We start from the raw sequence: 16,018 nt of genomic DNA on the forward strand, positions 1-16,018 counted from the left end.
TCTGTTTAATTAATGAAAACCTTTTATGAGCAAAAAAGCTAATTTGGTGTAAATTAAAGTTACACAAAGCTCATTTTGTCCTGCGTGCAATTTTTTAACACGGTACAAATGTAGAAGCCCACATACACATAGATACACTTACTCTTAAGAACACACACGTGCACACCTGTCTTCGTAGTCGACGGGAACGTCTCCTCCTAACATCACGAGAAAGTCTCTGATAAATACATGAAAATACGAGCACCAGTGTCGAAGTTTAGGACTTTAAACTTGGTGGACTGGTTTCACCGTAAGGAACCTAACCATCTGAGCTACTCGCAATTCTCGTATGCATAATTATACATAAAGCTCTTTCTATTTCAGAATAAAGAATTGGCCTTTTCTTTTAGGTTGTCAAAATAATATATACTCCCTCCATTCCGAATTACTTGTTTTGGATTTGTCTAGATACGGATGCTAGATACCTTCATATCTAGACAAATTCAAGACAAGTAATTCGGAACGGAGGGAGTATTTTTAGAATCAGTTAAAGAAAAAGGTGATACTTCTCCAACCCAGTTGCAAAAAAAAACAGCTTAACCCGACCTAACCTAACTGCAACCCGCTCACATGGTCGTTGGGGCCCACGTAAAAGTAGACGGCCCAGATTATTCCTTGGGCATCCGCTACCACCCCCCAACGCCAGTGAGCTCAGCATCTCCACCTCCTCCTCCTCCTCCCCCGTCGTCTCCGGCTCCGACTTCGACCAGAGGAAGCAAGGCAGGCAGGCAGGGGCGGGGCCGATCGATCCTACCCCGAACCTCACACACGCAGCAGAAACTTCCAGAAGCCGGTCCATTCCCATCCTCTTCGGCGGCCGACCAGCCGGCCAGATTCTCCTGATCCAAGGAGGGAGGGAGATGGGCCAGGCCTTTCGCAAGCTCTTCGATGCCTTCTTTGGCAACAAGGAGATGCGGGTGCGCCCTCTTCTCTCCTCTCTTCTCCTAATTAGTTTGTTGGGCGAATGGATCGGTCGACCTTCGATCAGAGCACATATCGATCCGCTCCTCCTTTGATTTACTATTAGTTTCATATGATTCTGTCTGATTTGATTTGTTTTCATCCTGATGAATACATACAACTGAGGAGCTAGCAGATTTTACATCTCAACCATGTGATGTGATGATGCTCGCTTTCTTACTAGCTGCTTTTCTGTCATGTTAGTTGCTATTTTCATCGCACTATGTATGCATACCATCCATGTACCATCAGAGATACTCAGAGGGCACGAAGATCCAAGCTAATTCGTTGTGCTCCTCGATTCTAATGGAACGGCCTGTTGCCTTATGCTAGGTGGTGATGCTTGGGTTGGATGCAGCCGGTAAAACCACCATACTCTACAAGCTACACATTGGCGAAGTACTCTCCACCGTCCCCACCATTGGTACAACATACCTGCCTGCCTATCTCTTTACTTATTAACTAATTTTGGGCTCGTGCAGTGTGCTTTCATACGACTAAACACGAAGCCCTTGAACTACTTTGCTAGTTAATCCATTCGTGGGCAGGTTTCAATGTTGAGAAGGTTCAGTACAAGAATGTAGTGTTCACTGTGTGGGATGTGGGCGGCCAGGAGAAATTGAGGCCCTTGTGGAGGCACTACTTCAACAACACGGATGCTCTGGTCATTACTCTCATTCCATATGCTTGCTTGTTGTTTCGTTGTATTTTAAGTAGCGATTCAACATAGGAACATATAGGACTACTAAAGCTATAAGTTCCTTTCCTCCAGTTAGTTGTTTCATTCTTTACTTGCTTCTCTTTTGTGCCCATCTGATTTATGAACAAGTTCAGTAGCAGTCACCAGGAAAGATGGTCAATTAGCTTATCTACTGTGGATATTTGCATACGTTAGTGCTCTTAGCTGCTGAGGCACCAAAAACAGACATGGTAGAATTGTTAGCCAAACAGGATAAGTGTCTGGATGTTACTACACATCTCCCTACCTAGCCTAGGACCTTCGTCTTTGTGGATCATGCTAGAACTCGCCTTTGATTTATTGATGGGGCATAGTGATTTGTGATATGACACTGCTTTCTTGAGATGTAAGCTTTCTCTGTTGCGTTTGTTAACTTGCAGATCTATGTGGTCGATTCCCTCGACAGGGATAGAATTGGAAGAGCCAGGGCTGAATTTCAGGTTTATGGCATTTCTTATCGAGAACCTGTTCCTGTTTCTGTGGTAATATCTGTTGTGATATGTGCTCTAACTTACTGTAATCTATTATCTCTTGCAGGCCATAATCAATGACCCATTTATGCTCAACAGTGTATTATTGGTGTTTGCTAACAAGCAAGACATGGTATGCTTGTCATGGTTTCTTTTGGTATCACGTGCACTTGTTCAAGATGGTGTGGTTTGTGTAGAATACTAGTAGATTATAATTCTCTGCCTTAAGACTGGTTGTTTTGGACTTGCTTCTTGCGTGCATATATAAAGAGTTTGCAGATTGTAGGGGATTTACATTGTTTACATATATGGACATGCTGCATTTATGTAGGGCTGAAGTAGCCTTTTGTTGATATTTTCAGTTTCACTTGTGAAAAGGAAGAGTTTATTCTGCCTTAGAAAACAGGTTTATTTTCACTCCTTGTATGCTTAATCATGTAGTGCCTGTGTGTCTTGTGAATGCAGAGGGGAGCAATGACCCCGATGGAAGTATGTGAGGGTCTTGGTCTGTATGACCTGAACAACCGCATCTGGCACATCCAAGGCACATGTGCTCTTAAAGGCGATGGCCTGTACGAAGGCTTGGACTGGCTAGCGACGACTCTGGATGAAATGCGAGCTACAGGGCGGTTAGCTTCGACATCGGCGTAAAGAGTAACAGGGATGGCTCGTCTGTGTTTCTTGGCACCTCATTTTTCCTTTTTGTGTCTGCCCTGTGGCTGCCCTTTGATGTGGTCGACAGATTTGTTGTAGTATGAATGATTCGCAAGAGGAGATGCGTTTCTGAAGAGGGGGTGCTCCTCCTAGTTAGAAGCGCATATCTATTCTGTTCTACTCTAGGATTGTGGGATGTAAATACTGATGTTTCTACTGATGGCATGACACGCTCATATTTGTGGTTTAGTCTGAAGAAATCACAGTATTTACTCTACTTTGTTCGTTTGTTGGGAATGACTAGCTAGAATGCCAACGCTAAAAATGGAAAATTATGGGATGCTTTTCTTGGATTGGTGGTGTTGTGGACGTGGTGGCGTTAGCTGCTTCAAATCCATGTCGAAGAAGCTGAAGCAAAGGGTCTGTGTTGTACTCCCTCCGTCCCGAAATAAGTATCTCAAGCTTTTGGGACGAAGGGAGTACTAGGTATGAAAATTGTGAATGATATTCCTCGGACCCCTACTATTTTGGAGTTGGGTAATGTTGTTGCTGTTGTTGTTGTTGGAGTCAGCAGAAACAAATAGATGTATTTAAGAAAAGTTGCGGAGAATATCTGAAGAAATCAAGCCCTTGAAGAACCAAGATGATTTTCTTATCAGAAATATAAGAAGAGAGTGCAATACTGCAGCTCATCATCTAGCTTTGCTAGTAGTTTCAAAAAAAAGTCCTGCATTATGGGACGGAGGGAGTAGAAATCAGAGTGTGAATATTGTCTGGTTCGGACTTGTGCCTGAACCTATGCGTGAGCTTTTGTATCACTAGCCGCCGCCTCCAAAAAACCTAGCTTTCTGCCTTCCACCGGCGCCGGCGCCGGTCCATCCCGTCTCCGGTGGCCCTATAGCCATGGAGGCGGAGTGGATCTCGGCCCTTGCCGGTGGGAGGGCTCCATTTTTAGATTTTTTTTGAGCTTTATTAGGGTTTGTGTCCTGCTCAGGAAGGCGAGATGGTGACGGCTCCCTGAAGATGGAATAAAGGTCTTCCCGCCTAGCCCCGTTCCGGTGATGCATCTTGCATTGTTGGTGGGTGTGTGGAGTTGTGTCTCCGGCGGATCTGTCTTTGTTGAATTTGCTCGGATCTGTTCGTCGTTCGTTTTCGTTCGTGTGTTTTCAGATTGGATCCTTTTGATCTACACTCTTCATCCGCGGCGGTTGCTGATCTGGTGCGTTGGTTCTACGGGGCCTTAGCACGACGACTTTCCGACTGTCTACTGCAACAAGGTTTGCCCGGCTCCGGCGAGGGAGGGGCGATGACAGCGGCGCGCCTTCGGCTCGCTTCAGTGCTTGTAGTCGTCGCTAGGTGGTCTACGGATCTGGATGTAATTTTTATTATTTCTAGTGTTCGTTGTACTACCATAATTAAAGATAAATAGATTGGAAGTTTTTCCCGCAAAAAAAAAGACAATGTAAAATTCCTTTGAAGGGTAACTAAGAAGGAACTCCCAGATCGCAGCCGTTGCAATTTTTTTAAAAAAAAATGCATTCACTACAGTGACATGCTAGTCTCCAGAAATTGTCACCCTCCTACAGCTAATTGTTCGTGATTGCCATCCGCCTAGCGAACGTTCGCCAACTAACTCCGTGTTACACCCCCAACCCCAAGGCACTAAATAACTAATTGGAGACTGGTAAAGACGTAAATATATGCCCCGTCCATAGCCGAGCGAGGAGGGAGGGAGGATAAGGTAAAGGAAGCAGGCAAGGCGAGACGAGAGCGTAGCAGTCAGCGTGAGCAAGAGAGATGGCAGCAGGAACGGCCTGGGCGGGATGCCATCTCGCCCACCTCCCCCAAATTCCCATCTCGGTCAGCATCCCCGTGACCGGCGCTGCCGCTAGCAGCAGGAGGAGGAGGTGCGGCTTAGCGGCGGCGGCGGGGGCAGCAGCAGCAGCAGCGACAGACGGGCGGGTGCTGGGCCGGCGCCCCGTGGAGGACGTGTACAAGGTGCGCGTGGTGCGCGGCGCGGCGGCGCAGGAGCGGGTGGAGGCGCTGCGAGCGATGGAGACGTGGTCGACGTGGCGCACGGGGGGCCGCTGCCACCTGGCCTGGGACTGGCAGGTGGACCAGCTCGTGTACATCGTCGCCGGCGAGGTCCGCGTGCTCCCCGCCGGGGCCACCACCGGCGAGGAGTACATGCACTTCGTGGCCGGCGACCTGGTCCGGTACCCCAAGTGGCTGGAGGCGGACCTCCACTTCGACGGGCCCTACGAGGAGCGCTACCGCTTCCTCGCCTACGGCGACGACAACTGAACCGCGGCGCCCCCTCCTAGCTAGCTCCTTTAGTCCTTCTACTACTAGTTCACTGAAGCTTTCGTTCGAGTTCTAGCCATATAGTATTTCCTTTTGTTTACTATATACTCCTAGCCTGGGACAATAAGGAGTATTTCCTAGTCGATCGTTTGAGTTCATTCGAGAAGCACTGCACAATCTCCTTGTTGTACATTTGATGATTCGATTGGACATTGCTGGTAGCCCTCATTCCACCGCTGGCCTTGTCCAGGACTAGTATGTTCGATCGGCTTTGGGATGCGGTCTACAGCACTAGCAGGAATGCAGGTGAGGATTGCAAGTTCTCTTGGCGCTGGAGCCGCCCAACTGGTTCTTACAGAGTATCTCTGTCTACAAGCTGTTGTGCCAAGGACAGATTAGATTTTTAGAGAGAAGGCTCGAGATAGGGCTTGAGCCTAGCTCGGCTTTGAATTAATAAAGCAATCAACCGGCCAGGGTTTCAAGCATACACCCATAGGCAGCGAGAAAGAAAACACAGAGCGGAAATATACAAAGGCGCTGGAAAGCAGCAATGAAGCATGAAGTCGTAGACGCCGAGGTCCTCCTCCGTGAACAAAGCGCCGAGAACAAGAACACGCGGCTCAAGAGGAGAAAGGCAGACCCGCACCATCGGGGAACGCCATCACCAAGCTACTACAGACCCCGGCACGGCACATCCAACAACATCCATCTCCGAAGGAGGCCACAACCTCCTCGCCTAGATCGAAGGTGCCGTACCGTCGCGAGATGATAAAGTTCCCCAAGAACAATGGTGGATGCCGCCGGAAAATGGCCACATACAGTGGGTCAGCGCACCCAAGACGAGCTACCGGCGCTTCTCCTCAAGCAGAACACCACCGCTCCCCACATCCAGCAAACAGAGGAGGAAAAGCAGCAACTAGGACAGAGGGCACCACCGACGCCACCACCCGCACCCCAACAGCGCCCACCGACGAGCACCTCCCAAAACGGCGTCTTCAAGAAGAATACGACGCCGAGGGCGCCGGTGCCGCCTCCGCCCAACAAAGTTAGGGCTTTCACCCGGAAGAACAGGGGGAAGGGGGGAGTGCGGAGTAGGGGATTAGACCTGTCAGACGTCTCCAAGGAGGAACACGGCGCCCTCGGGCATCGCCGCGGATGCGGCCGGCCAGGGATTTCGCCCGGACAGATTAGATTCAGTACTGCTAATTGCATCTGGAGGGATGGTATTCATCGCTTGATGCAGAGGTCGTGGCTATCCCCTTTTCCAACACTTGCAAAACTTTCGTTTGGCATTCAGTACAGGATCTGGATCACAGAGTCCAGCATAGCCTTCAAGATGACATGGCTTCCTGTTATCTCTGTCTGCAAGATCTCAACAGGTTTGGTACCATGTCTTCAGAACAGAACTTCTTCCCTGTTGACAGTCTAGGACCCTGGTGGCTGCACGCTAGAAACCTGATTCCCAAGTGCAGCAAGAGGGAGGGAGTTTGACACTCTGATTATCTTAATCGCCTGGAGCGTATGGAAACGGCACGGTGCCCGGTTTTCAGAAATCTGGCGCTCCAGGCGAAGGAGCCTGAATTGGCCAATCTCATTTTTCTGAATTTCAGCTCTGGAAGTTTGCCAAAGAGATGGATAGTGATAGTTTAGACAGTAGTTGGCTTTGAGTCTGTTTGTTGGAACTAGGCCGAGTTCTTGTAAGTTTCTTGCCATCTTGCTATATAGTCCTACTCTTCTTCCAGAGACATGTCCTGGTCATACTACTTCCTAATTCTACCCAACAAGCAAGAATCAAACTACTACCATTTACATAGGATCAACAGCATGACCACCTTCTGCCAAGTACTTCCAATCAAATTATCTATAGCATCAATAGAATCATACCATGAAGTGATATAGCAAGCAATGGCAAAGAGTATATAACCACATGTAATGTTAATTGCATCAACGAGAAGAAACATTCACCCCAATAGTCAAATATATGCTTATCAAGGTGCCCAGATGGGGCGACTACAAAAGTAACAGAACAGAGAATCAGAAGAAAGAATAATTCAAGGCTGGATTTATTTGATTGCCACTTTCAGGCCATGATCAATTGTAATTTGCTCCTTGCCTCCTGCTATTCTGCGTTCCTCTTCCACCACCGGAATTCGAATTACGGTTGCTTCTTCCTCTTCTCTCCCATCCACCATTAGGCCGAGAGGAACCACCTGTATTATTAATATGATGATGAGGACCAGCACCGGTGTCACGGTAAGATGCACCGCTGCTGTCCTCGATCCTCAAGCTACTCCCCAACACCATGCCAACGATGTGATCGTTGAAATGATCTGCAGATGTTGTTCCTCTTGCTCTCCCGCGCTGACGCCGACCACCGCGGTAACCAAAATCTGGCTCCTGATGGGTTGTGTTGTCAAAGAATGTATCCATAATGTCATCAGAAAAAACACTATGATGACCATGTCGCCGGGAAGAGCCAATCACGGCTTCAGCGGCGTCAGCAGATCTAAACAATGGGAGTCGCATTAAATCAAGGCCATATACCTCATCAAAGTTGCGGTGGAGGTAGGGATCAGTGTAGTCATCATAATCTTGTTCGATGTCATCATCGGGTATGATCATCATACCACCTCTCAGCGAATTAACTCCAAAACGAAGACTAATCTCCTCGAGAAAGGGGTCGTCGTCTTCATCATCTTCGTCCATCATCATATTCAAGTTGGAAGCAGCAAACTGCTGCAGCTGCTGCTGTCTGGAGCTTTCAACTCTGGCCCCAGTGGGCCTCGGCGGTGCGGCGTGAACAGACGCTGCAGAGCCGCCACGTCCATAGATGGGTATAATGGCATCGTCAGCGACCTGGCCCTTGCAGACAGGGCACTCGCGGTGGTTGGAGTGGACATGGAGCCACTGGTAGAGGCAGTCCCAGCAGAAGAGATGGCCACACTTGGTGACTACGGGGTCGTCTGCCATGTCAAAGCAGACGTTGCACTCGAAATTGGCAGCATTGCACCTGGCCTTGTCGTCCGGTTCGTTGGCATTGGGTGTGGAGGTAGGAGACGGCTTGTGGTCTGTGAAGGTGGGGCGAGGCTGTGGTGGACGAGTTGGCCGCGGGCGCCGGGTGGAAGTGGAGGAGCCTCCCTGCCCTTGGTGTCGGTCCAGCTCCCCCGCCGGTGGGTGGCGCGGGTGCTGCGAGGAGTGGTCATTGTGGTTGACAGGACGGTAGAGATGCTGCTGCTGCTGCTGATGGTGCTGTTGTTGGTGGTGATGCTGTTGCTGTTGCTGATGGTGCTGTTGTTGGTGGTGATGCTGTTGCTGTTGCTGTTGCTGCGGCGGCGGCTGAGGCTGCGGCGGCGGCTGAGGCTGAGGCTGAGGTGGCGTTCTCTCTCTCCACATGGTGTTGTTGTTGGCGTTGCCGCCGCCGCGGTTTGAGAAGCCGCCGCCGCCTCCTCCTCCTCCTCGCCCCCGGCTGCCGCCGGAATCGGTCCAGCCGGCCATGAGGATCGGTCTGGAATAGCCCTAGAAGATTAAGATCTGAGAAACGAATCGAACAAGGGTTTGGAACCACTCGCGGAAAGGGGATCGGGAGCGACGCGAACCTGCGGGCCGCCGGAAGCGCGTATCAATAGATCGAATCCAGGGAGAAGCAGCGGGCGGAACAAGAACCTTCGCCGCCGCTTCCTCCTCCTAATATAGTCCTGGGGCCGGCCGCTCCGGCACCGCCTCCGCCTCCGCCTCCCACAGGGAAGAGGTGTAGAGATGTCTGCGCATTGGATTGAAATTCGATTTGATTTGCTTCCGTTTACTTCTCCAGAAAGCGATTCCGACAGCAACACCGCACGACAAGCCTTGGGCTTCGTTGGGCTTTTCTATCTCGCTTTCGGTTGAATTTCGGCACAAGCCCAGGCCCAGAGTGCTTCGTCGTTTTGCTTTACTTTACGGGAAAGCTAACTCGTGAACACCCCTAGAAAAAAATACTACCTCACGAACGGTCGCTGGGGCTGGATGGCAAGTGAACGGGTTTGTCTGGCAGTTTCAAGTCATAACGAACGCCACGGCGGATAACTAGAAAATATATGCCGCCTCGCTGGCTGTTGGATGGACGCGGGGATGTCCATTGGATCTACCCATCCACGAGGGTCATCTCCCTTTTACAACAAGAGCGGTGTTGCACAACAAGCTCCGCAACAGAATGCTTGTTGCAAACGTCATAACCGCTATTTACCTTTCTAAAAGACGCCGTGTTGTAGAATTTTTTTGCAAATGAGGTCATGTTGCAAGACTTTTTTACAACGGAGGTTTGTTGAAAAAATTTGTCTTCACTCTTTTGCAACATAGCTTATGTTTCAGGAGAAACTTCTGCAACATTGGTGTTGTTGCAGAAAAAATTGAGGGGAGCCATGAGGAGTTAGGGGCACATGTCACATGGGACGCGTGTAGTACGAGCGAACAAGGGTTGTGTTGTAGTTTTTTTTTTCATCTACATTTTTTTGTAACATAGATGATGTTGCGGAAGACTTTTGCAGCATTGGTGATGTTGCAAAAATTTTTACAACATAGGTCTAGTTGTAGTTTTTTTACAACAAAGGTCTTATTACAAGGTTTTTTTCCCTTGCAACAGAGGTCTTGTCGCAGAAATTTTTGTGACAAAAATCTTGTTACAAAAGTCAGGAAATTTGCAGATTTTTTTTTTGCAATAAAGGTTGTGTTGCAGAATTATTCTGCAATAGAGGTCTGGTTGCAGAAATTTATAGTCTTTTACAACCGATGCCCGTGCGAGCCGACGCCCAGCAACTGTTCTCGGGTGAGACGAGAGCAATAGGATTGTGGTGTTTCTAGGAAAAGAAAGGTGGACAACGGACGTGGGCACATGTACACATGGTAGACGATGAAGACGGTTGACGTTTGGGAGCAATCCGTCAGTGGATGATAATCATTTTCCTTTTTATGGCAGTTTATGATTGTTCCTTCCGTATTTTTTCCTTCCTAACAGAGACTGTCACGTGCCCCTAAGAAAACTGTCATGCATTCTAACAAAAATGACAGGTAAGATGTTCGTAAATGTCATCCTCCCGATCAGACTTTTAGAAAACCGGATACAACCCCTTTTTTATAACACATTATTATACACTCATGTTTATAAACGCATACATGCACACCTTATCCTTATGAGCATCTCCAAGATACTAAGTCGACATAACATTTTTAGATTAACAAAGTCACTGCAGTGTCTTTGTAGTCGACAAAAACGTCTCCTCTCACTGAATAAACATCACAACTCTAAAATACAAGTACAACACATAAGTCGCTAATACTGAAAAAATTACGGAAGGCACCACACTAATAGTGATCATAAGGCTCCATTTGGAACAAAGGAATTCTAGAGGAATTTTAGGCCCCGTATGAAACAAGTGATGGCAAGCCCAGAGTACTTCATTGTTTTGTTTTATTTTACGGGAAAAATAACTCGCAGACTTATCTAAAAAACCAAAGAAAAAAACTAACTCGTGAACACCCCTAAAAAGAAGCTACCTCGCGAACGGTCGCTGGGGCTGGATGGCAAGCGAACGGGTTTGTCTGGCAATTTCAAGTCATAACAAACGCCTTTTTATGATAGTTTTTGACCTTTTTGCCGTATTTTTTCCTTCCTAAGAGAGACTATCATGTAAAAATGGCATGCGTTCTAAAAAAATGACATGCAAGATGTTCGCAAATGCCATCTTCCCCACCGAACTTTTGGAAAAACGGATACAACCCTTTTTTATAACACATTACGAATGCAGATGCTCACCTACACTCATCCTTATGAACGCACGCATGGTCGCACGCACATCTTATCCCTATGAGCACCTTCAATATACTGAGTCGACACAACACTTTTAGATTAACGAAGTCACCACACGCGACTTCGTCGTCGACGGAAACGTCTCCTCCCACTGAATAAACGTTGCAGCCCTAAAATACAGGTACAACACATAAATCGCTAAATGCTACAAAAATCACGGAAGGCACCTCACTAATAGTGATCGTAAGGCTCTGTTTGGAACAAAGGAGTTCTAGAGAATTTTAGGCCCCATATGAAACAAGTGATGGCAACATAAATGAATTTCCTATTAAAATAGGTTTGCATCAAGGGTTAACTTTGAGTCCTTATCTTTTTTGTTTCTGTGATGGATGAGGTCACAATGGATATGCAAACCTTATCACATGGTGTATGTTGAATGCGGATGTGTGGTGCTATCATTAGACGAGGGTTAATAGAAAGTTAGAGTTGTAAAGATAAACCTCTCAATATTTGGGGTAAATACTGCAAAAAGACGATGATATCGATGAAGATGTGAGCCATCCAGTCAAAGTTGGGTGGATGAAGTGGACCAAGCTTCTGGCATCCTCTGTGACAAGAGAATGCCAAGCTAAAGACATGCTTTATAGGACGATGATTCGACCTATGATGTTGTATGATGCTGAGTGTTGACCAACTAAAAGGCGTCATGTCCAATAGTGATATGTAATAGAGATGCAGATATGTGGCCACATAAGATAGGATCGACTCTGGGATGATGATATATGTGATAGAGTTTGGGTAGCATCAATTGAAGTGAAATTTGTCCAGCATCGTCTGAGATGGTTTAGGCATATACAACGCGGCTTCCCAGAAGCGTCACTGCATAGCAGATGGTTAAAGCATGATGATAATGTCAAGAGAGGATGGGCATACCAAATTTGACATGGGACAGTCAGCAAAGAAAGATCTAAATGACTGGAATATCATCAAAGAACTAGTCATGAGCATGAGTGTGTGAAGGTTAGCTATCCACATGTGAGAATCATGACTTGATTTCAAGATCTTGTGTATTTTAACTCTAGCCTAACCCTACTTTTTAGGACTAGAAGGCTTTGCTCAAACATTATGTTCTCTCTTCAAGCAAAATTTATGTAGAGCATCAAACGAGCGTGTTGCTTTTTTGCAACTTATGCGCTTCTGATTCCTCTAGGAATCTACAAGACTTGATGTCTAACTCCTTTAAATTTTCTATTCATTTGGTTTTCCTATCATGGAATACAAAGATGCCCTTAAATCCATGGTTTAATTTCAAATGAGTTCACAACAATGTTTGGTTGGGGATAATTACAACTAGAGAATGAGAATTTAGGGGATCAAGATTTAGATTCGTCCTATGGTTAGGAGGGGTATGAGAGTTGAGCGGATATTAATCGGATGACCTCCGACATCGTGCTCCACGAAGCGGAGCCATGTCGGGAACCCTAGCTCCAGGGAGCTAACTTCAAGAAGCTGCGTTGGACCACAGTGTAAATTGAAGGAGTTTGAGGCGTCACAAATCCTTAAAAGCGCAAAGTTGGCGCAAATTACATCTCACTAACACCTCTGAGTGAAAAATGACCGGTTTTAAATAGATGATACGTCTCAAATGTATCTTTTGTTTGCTTGTGTCATGCTATTTTTATATTATTATTGCATAGCTTTAGTATTATCTTTTACTCCCTCCGTTCCTCAATCTAGTGCGTATAAAATTTTGACGAAAATTCCACTTTGTAGTGCGCATTAGCACCCGTGGGCGATTCTGGACGATTCTATCCCCAGACCGCAAGGACGCGCTTCGTCCCCCGCTCGCTCCTTCCTCTGTTCGCTTTATCCCCTCCTCCCGCAGATGCATCTCGATTGAACTCCACATCGCCGATCTACTCGCCTAGCGCATGCGACTGCTATCCTTTGAAGAGATCGTGGCGGGGGAAGAGGTCAGAGGTGGTGGAGGCGGCGCCGCCGCGGCGTTCAGTGGCGTGATGGACGGAGGAGGCGGGGGGTGGAGAGGAGGATGCTTGTGCCGCCGTAGGAGAAGGCGATGCCGGCCGTCCAGGTGGTCAGGACTGCAGCGGCCCAGCGGGATTCAAGCAACGGCGGTGGAAGTTCAAGATGGAGGAAGAAGATGATGTATGGTGCCACGGGCAAGAAGATGGGGAGCCGCCTGACAATGGCGGCGATAGGGGTTGGCTGGACGCCCTGTACACACAGGAGGCATGCCCTTTGCCCACGTTGACCACAACGGAAGGTTGGCTCCCGCCGGCGTCTCTGACTGCTCGTTGACTAGCTTGACACCGCGATCTTCTGGCAAGTCCTAACCTCGTGCGTCCCCCCTGACACGACCCCGGCGTCACCAAGTCCACCGTCGGCGTCTCCGGTGTCACCGCATCCACGGCCTGCATGCCCACGTCCGCGGTCGGCATCTCCGATGTAACTCTGTCCCCGGCTAGCATGCCTTCGTCGCTGCCGGCGTTGCCGCGTCCTCGGCCGGCGTCTCCGCGTCCAGCGAGTTACGAGGGCACGCCGCCGGCGCATCAACGGCACGCTGCCACTTTCTTCTCCACTTAGTACTACTAGTACTGTAGTACTACTTGGGAACATATGGCATGGGCTGGGAGTGGGACAAAGCGTGTGAGGGCTCAGGGCTTTCTCGTCCAAAAGCTTCCGCCAGCGCATACATTGGTACGTGTGCTGCAAACTATGCGCACTAGATTGAGGAACGGAGGGAGTATTATTTTTCTAGACTAACCTATTAATTCAATGCCCACATCTAGTTGCTGTATGTTCATAATGTCAAGATCTAAGACGCCTAAACCCCCCATCTCTTTAGGTCTACAGACATCTTCCCATTTCACTAGATGGTACTTTTTAACTCCCTCCTCTTGCCATAACATTCTTTTCATAAAAAAGTTCATCTTCTTACTAGGACCTTTGGGTAGATCAAACAGAGAAATCATATACAAAGGAATATTGCTTAAACTAGAGGTAATTAAAATCAATCTCCCCCCATACGATCTGTACCTCCCTTTCCACACACTTAGCTTCTTCTCCATTTTCTCCTCAGCCCAATTCCAGTCACTATTACATAATCTAATTGCATTAATAGGCATACCTAAATATCTAGAAGGAAGTTTTCCTACAGCACAAGTAAATATTGTAGAGTAATTGTCATGTTTGTCCTTAGCTTCACCAAAACAAAAAACCTCACTCTTGTGAAAATTAACTTTAAGGCCAGACAATTGTTCAAATAAACAATTATGAACATCTGCTTACTGTGCAAATGGATCTGGAAACTCGAAAATGGTAGTGGTGTGTGGCAAGATCTAGTGAGAAAGAAATACTTAAGTAGATGTACCCTTAGAGATAGCAAGAAAAAACCTGGTCACTCTCATTTCTGGCAGGGTCTAATGAAGGTTAAACCAATTTTCCTGCAATATTGTAGGAAGATGGTGGGTAATAGGGAGAGGACTATGTTTTGGAGTGATATATGGCTAGGAGACAAACCTCTTAGCGTGCAGTTCCCTAGACTTTATTTGCTAACCTTTAGTTCAGATTTCACTGTCGCCAAAGCTCTATCTGATAATATGAGTTTGATTAGATTTAGAAGAGTCTTATGGGGAGACACGGCTGATATGTGGTATGAGCTCAAAAATCTATGCAGTAAAGTAGTTTTAAATGATCAAGAGGATAGATGTAGCTGGCTGCTAACTAAATCTGGTAGATTCACAGTTAGATCTTTGTATCTTGCTTTAAAAACGGATCAGGCTGCCTGGCCTCATAGGAAATTGTGGCAGGCAAGGATACCGCTGAAAGTTAAAGTTTTCTTGTGGTTGATGTTTAAGAATAGTGTCCTAACTAGAGACAATTTGGCGAAAAGAAACTGGAAAGGAAAGGATAAAAACTGTAGTTTCTGTGATTATCCAGAAACGGTTGATCATCTTTTCTGTACATGTGTGGTGGCTAAGTTTGTGTGGGGTGTGGTTAGGAATGTAACTGGAATTCATGATATTCCATGCAAGATAGAAGAGTTTACTGCCTGGGTAGAAAAATTTCCTAAGAATATTAGGCAAACAATAGCAGTGGGTGTTTCTGCGGTGTTTTGGACTTTGTGGAAAGTCAGAAATGCTGCTACATTTCATCATGTTTACCCTCATGACCCTAGTGTGTTGTTCTTTCAAATATCTTATTGGATGTCTTACTGGGCTGGTCTACAGAGAAAAGAAGGGCAACAGATGTTGCGGGCCGTCGCAGCACTGCTGGTTGATGTTGCGAACGGTTTCTTCAACAAGAGCAGAGGATGGGCGCCCATGGTGAAACGTCTTGACATCGGGGAGTAATTATGTCTGTAATGTTAGTTGAATTTCTGTCCTCCGTGGAGAATATGTGGTGATGAGGGGGGGAGAGGAGCCCTGTGTGGTTACCTCTCACCTGGGTATGCATTTGTGATAAGTGTTGAGTTTTTCTTAGTTGCAAGCTTTATTCTCTTGGTTGTCTAGTTGCTGATGCCTGGATGTCATGGTAGGACATCTGGGGGCTGGATGAAATCTAAAGAATACTTGATCTGTTTTATTGGTTTCCTTTCATGCAATGAAATGAAATCGGGGGCATGCCCCTCAATTCAAAAAAAAAATCTAGTTGCTGTATTCTGCTATTTTTTAGAGTTTTCAGAAAAATCAGTTTTTTATCAAAACAAATCAAATAAAATACGTCTGTAACTTTCAAATCCAGGAAATTTCATAAAGCATTGCAGCCATGAGAGGGGATCTCATGGAGTCCATGTGGCCCTGGCTCGCGACCAAGGGGTGGGCCGCAAGGGTAATAATATATATCAAAATTTGACAAATATCGTCTAGTTTAGTGTGAATTTCGTCTCTCTTTTTTAAGATTCGTTTGAAATGGGACCAGCATTTGATGCCTGCGATTGAATGGACTCTTCTGCTATATCTGTCCGTGGAGATGTTTGCATACTTTTGTGAGGCCCATTTTGGTGACCCTCGTTGGAGTTGCCCTTAGTGAAGAGATAACTATTCTCAA

General features: G+C 46.9%; 3 protein-coding genes across 5 annotated transcripts; 2 read left to right on the plus strand and 1 right to left on the minus strand.

The window, feature by feature from the left end:
• Positions 1-653: 653 nt before the first annotated feature.
• LOC119273768 (ADP-ribosylation factor-like) lies at positions 654-3,139 on the plus strand. Its single transcript, XM_037554814.1, has 6 exons — positions 654-956; positions 1,333-1,423; positions 1,548-1,663; positions 2,119-2,178; positions 2,276-2,341; positions 2,674-3,139. Exons 1-6 carry the CDS (start codon positions 900-902, stop codon positions 2,857-2,859), a joined length of 576 nt encoding a protein of 191 aa, XP_037410711.1. The 5' UTR covers positions 654-899; the 3' UTR covers positions 2,860-3,139.
• A 1,415-nt stretch (positions 3,140-4,554) lies between these two features.
• On the plus strand, positions 4,555-5,401 carry LOC119273782. The gene has a single exon (XM_037554815.1). It carries the CDS (start codon positions 4,660-4,662, stop codon positions 5,164-5,166), a length of 507 nt encoding a protein of 168 aa, XP_037410712.1. The 5' UTR covers positions 4,555-4,659; the 3' UTR covers positions 5,167-5,401.
• A 1,661-nt stretch (positions 5,402-7,062) lies between these two features.
• LOC119273798 lies at positions 7,063-8,949 on the minus strand. Of its 3 annotated transcripts, XM_037554818.1 has the most exons (3): positions 8,763-8,949; positions 7,711-8,671; positions 7,063-7,563 (listed from the first exon to the last, which is right to left on the minus strand). In XM_037554818.1, exons 2-3 carry the CDS (start codon positions 8,659-8,661, stop codon positions 7,258-7,260), a joined length of 1,257 nt encoding a protein of 418 aa, XP_037410715.1. In that variant the 5' UTR covers positions 8,662-8,671; positions 8,763-8,949; the 3' UTR covers positions 7,063-7,257. The 3 variants fall into 3 exon arrangements, with proteins under 3 accessions (XP_037410715.1, XP_037410713.1, XP_037410714.1); XM_037554816.1 differs by having other exon boundaries at positions 7,063-8,671; XM_037554817.1 differs by having other exon boundaries at positions 7,063-8,682.
• Between the last annotated feature and the right edge of the window lie 7,069 nt (positions 8,950-16,018).

The sequence above is a fragment of the Triticum dicoccoides genome, chromosome 1A, assembly GCF_002162155.2.
Source record: "Triticum dicoccoides isolate Atlit2015 ecotype Zavitan chromosome 1A, WEW_v2.0, whole genome shotgun sequence".
NCBI lineage: Eukaryota > Viridiplantae > Streptophyta > Magnoliopsida > Poales > Poaceae > Triticum > Triticum dicoccoides.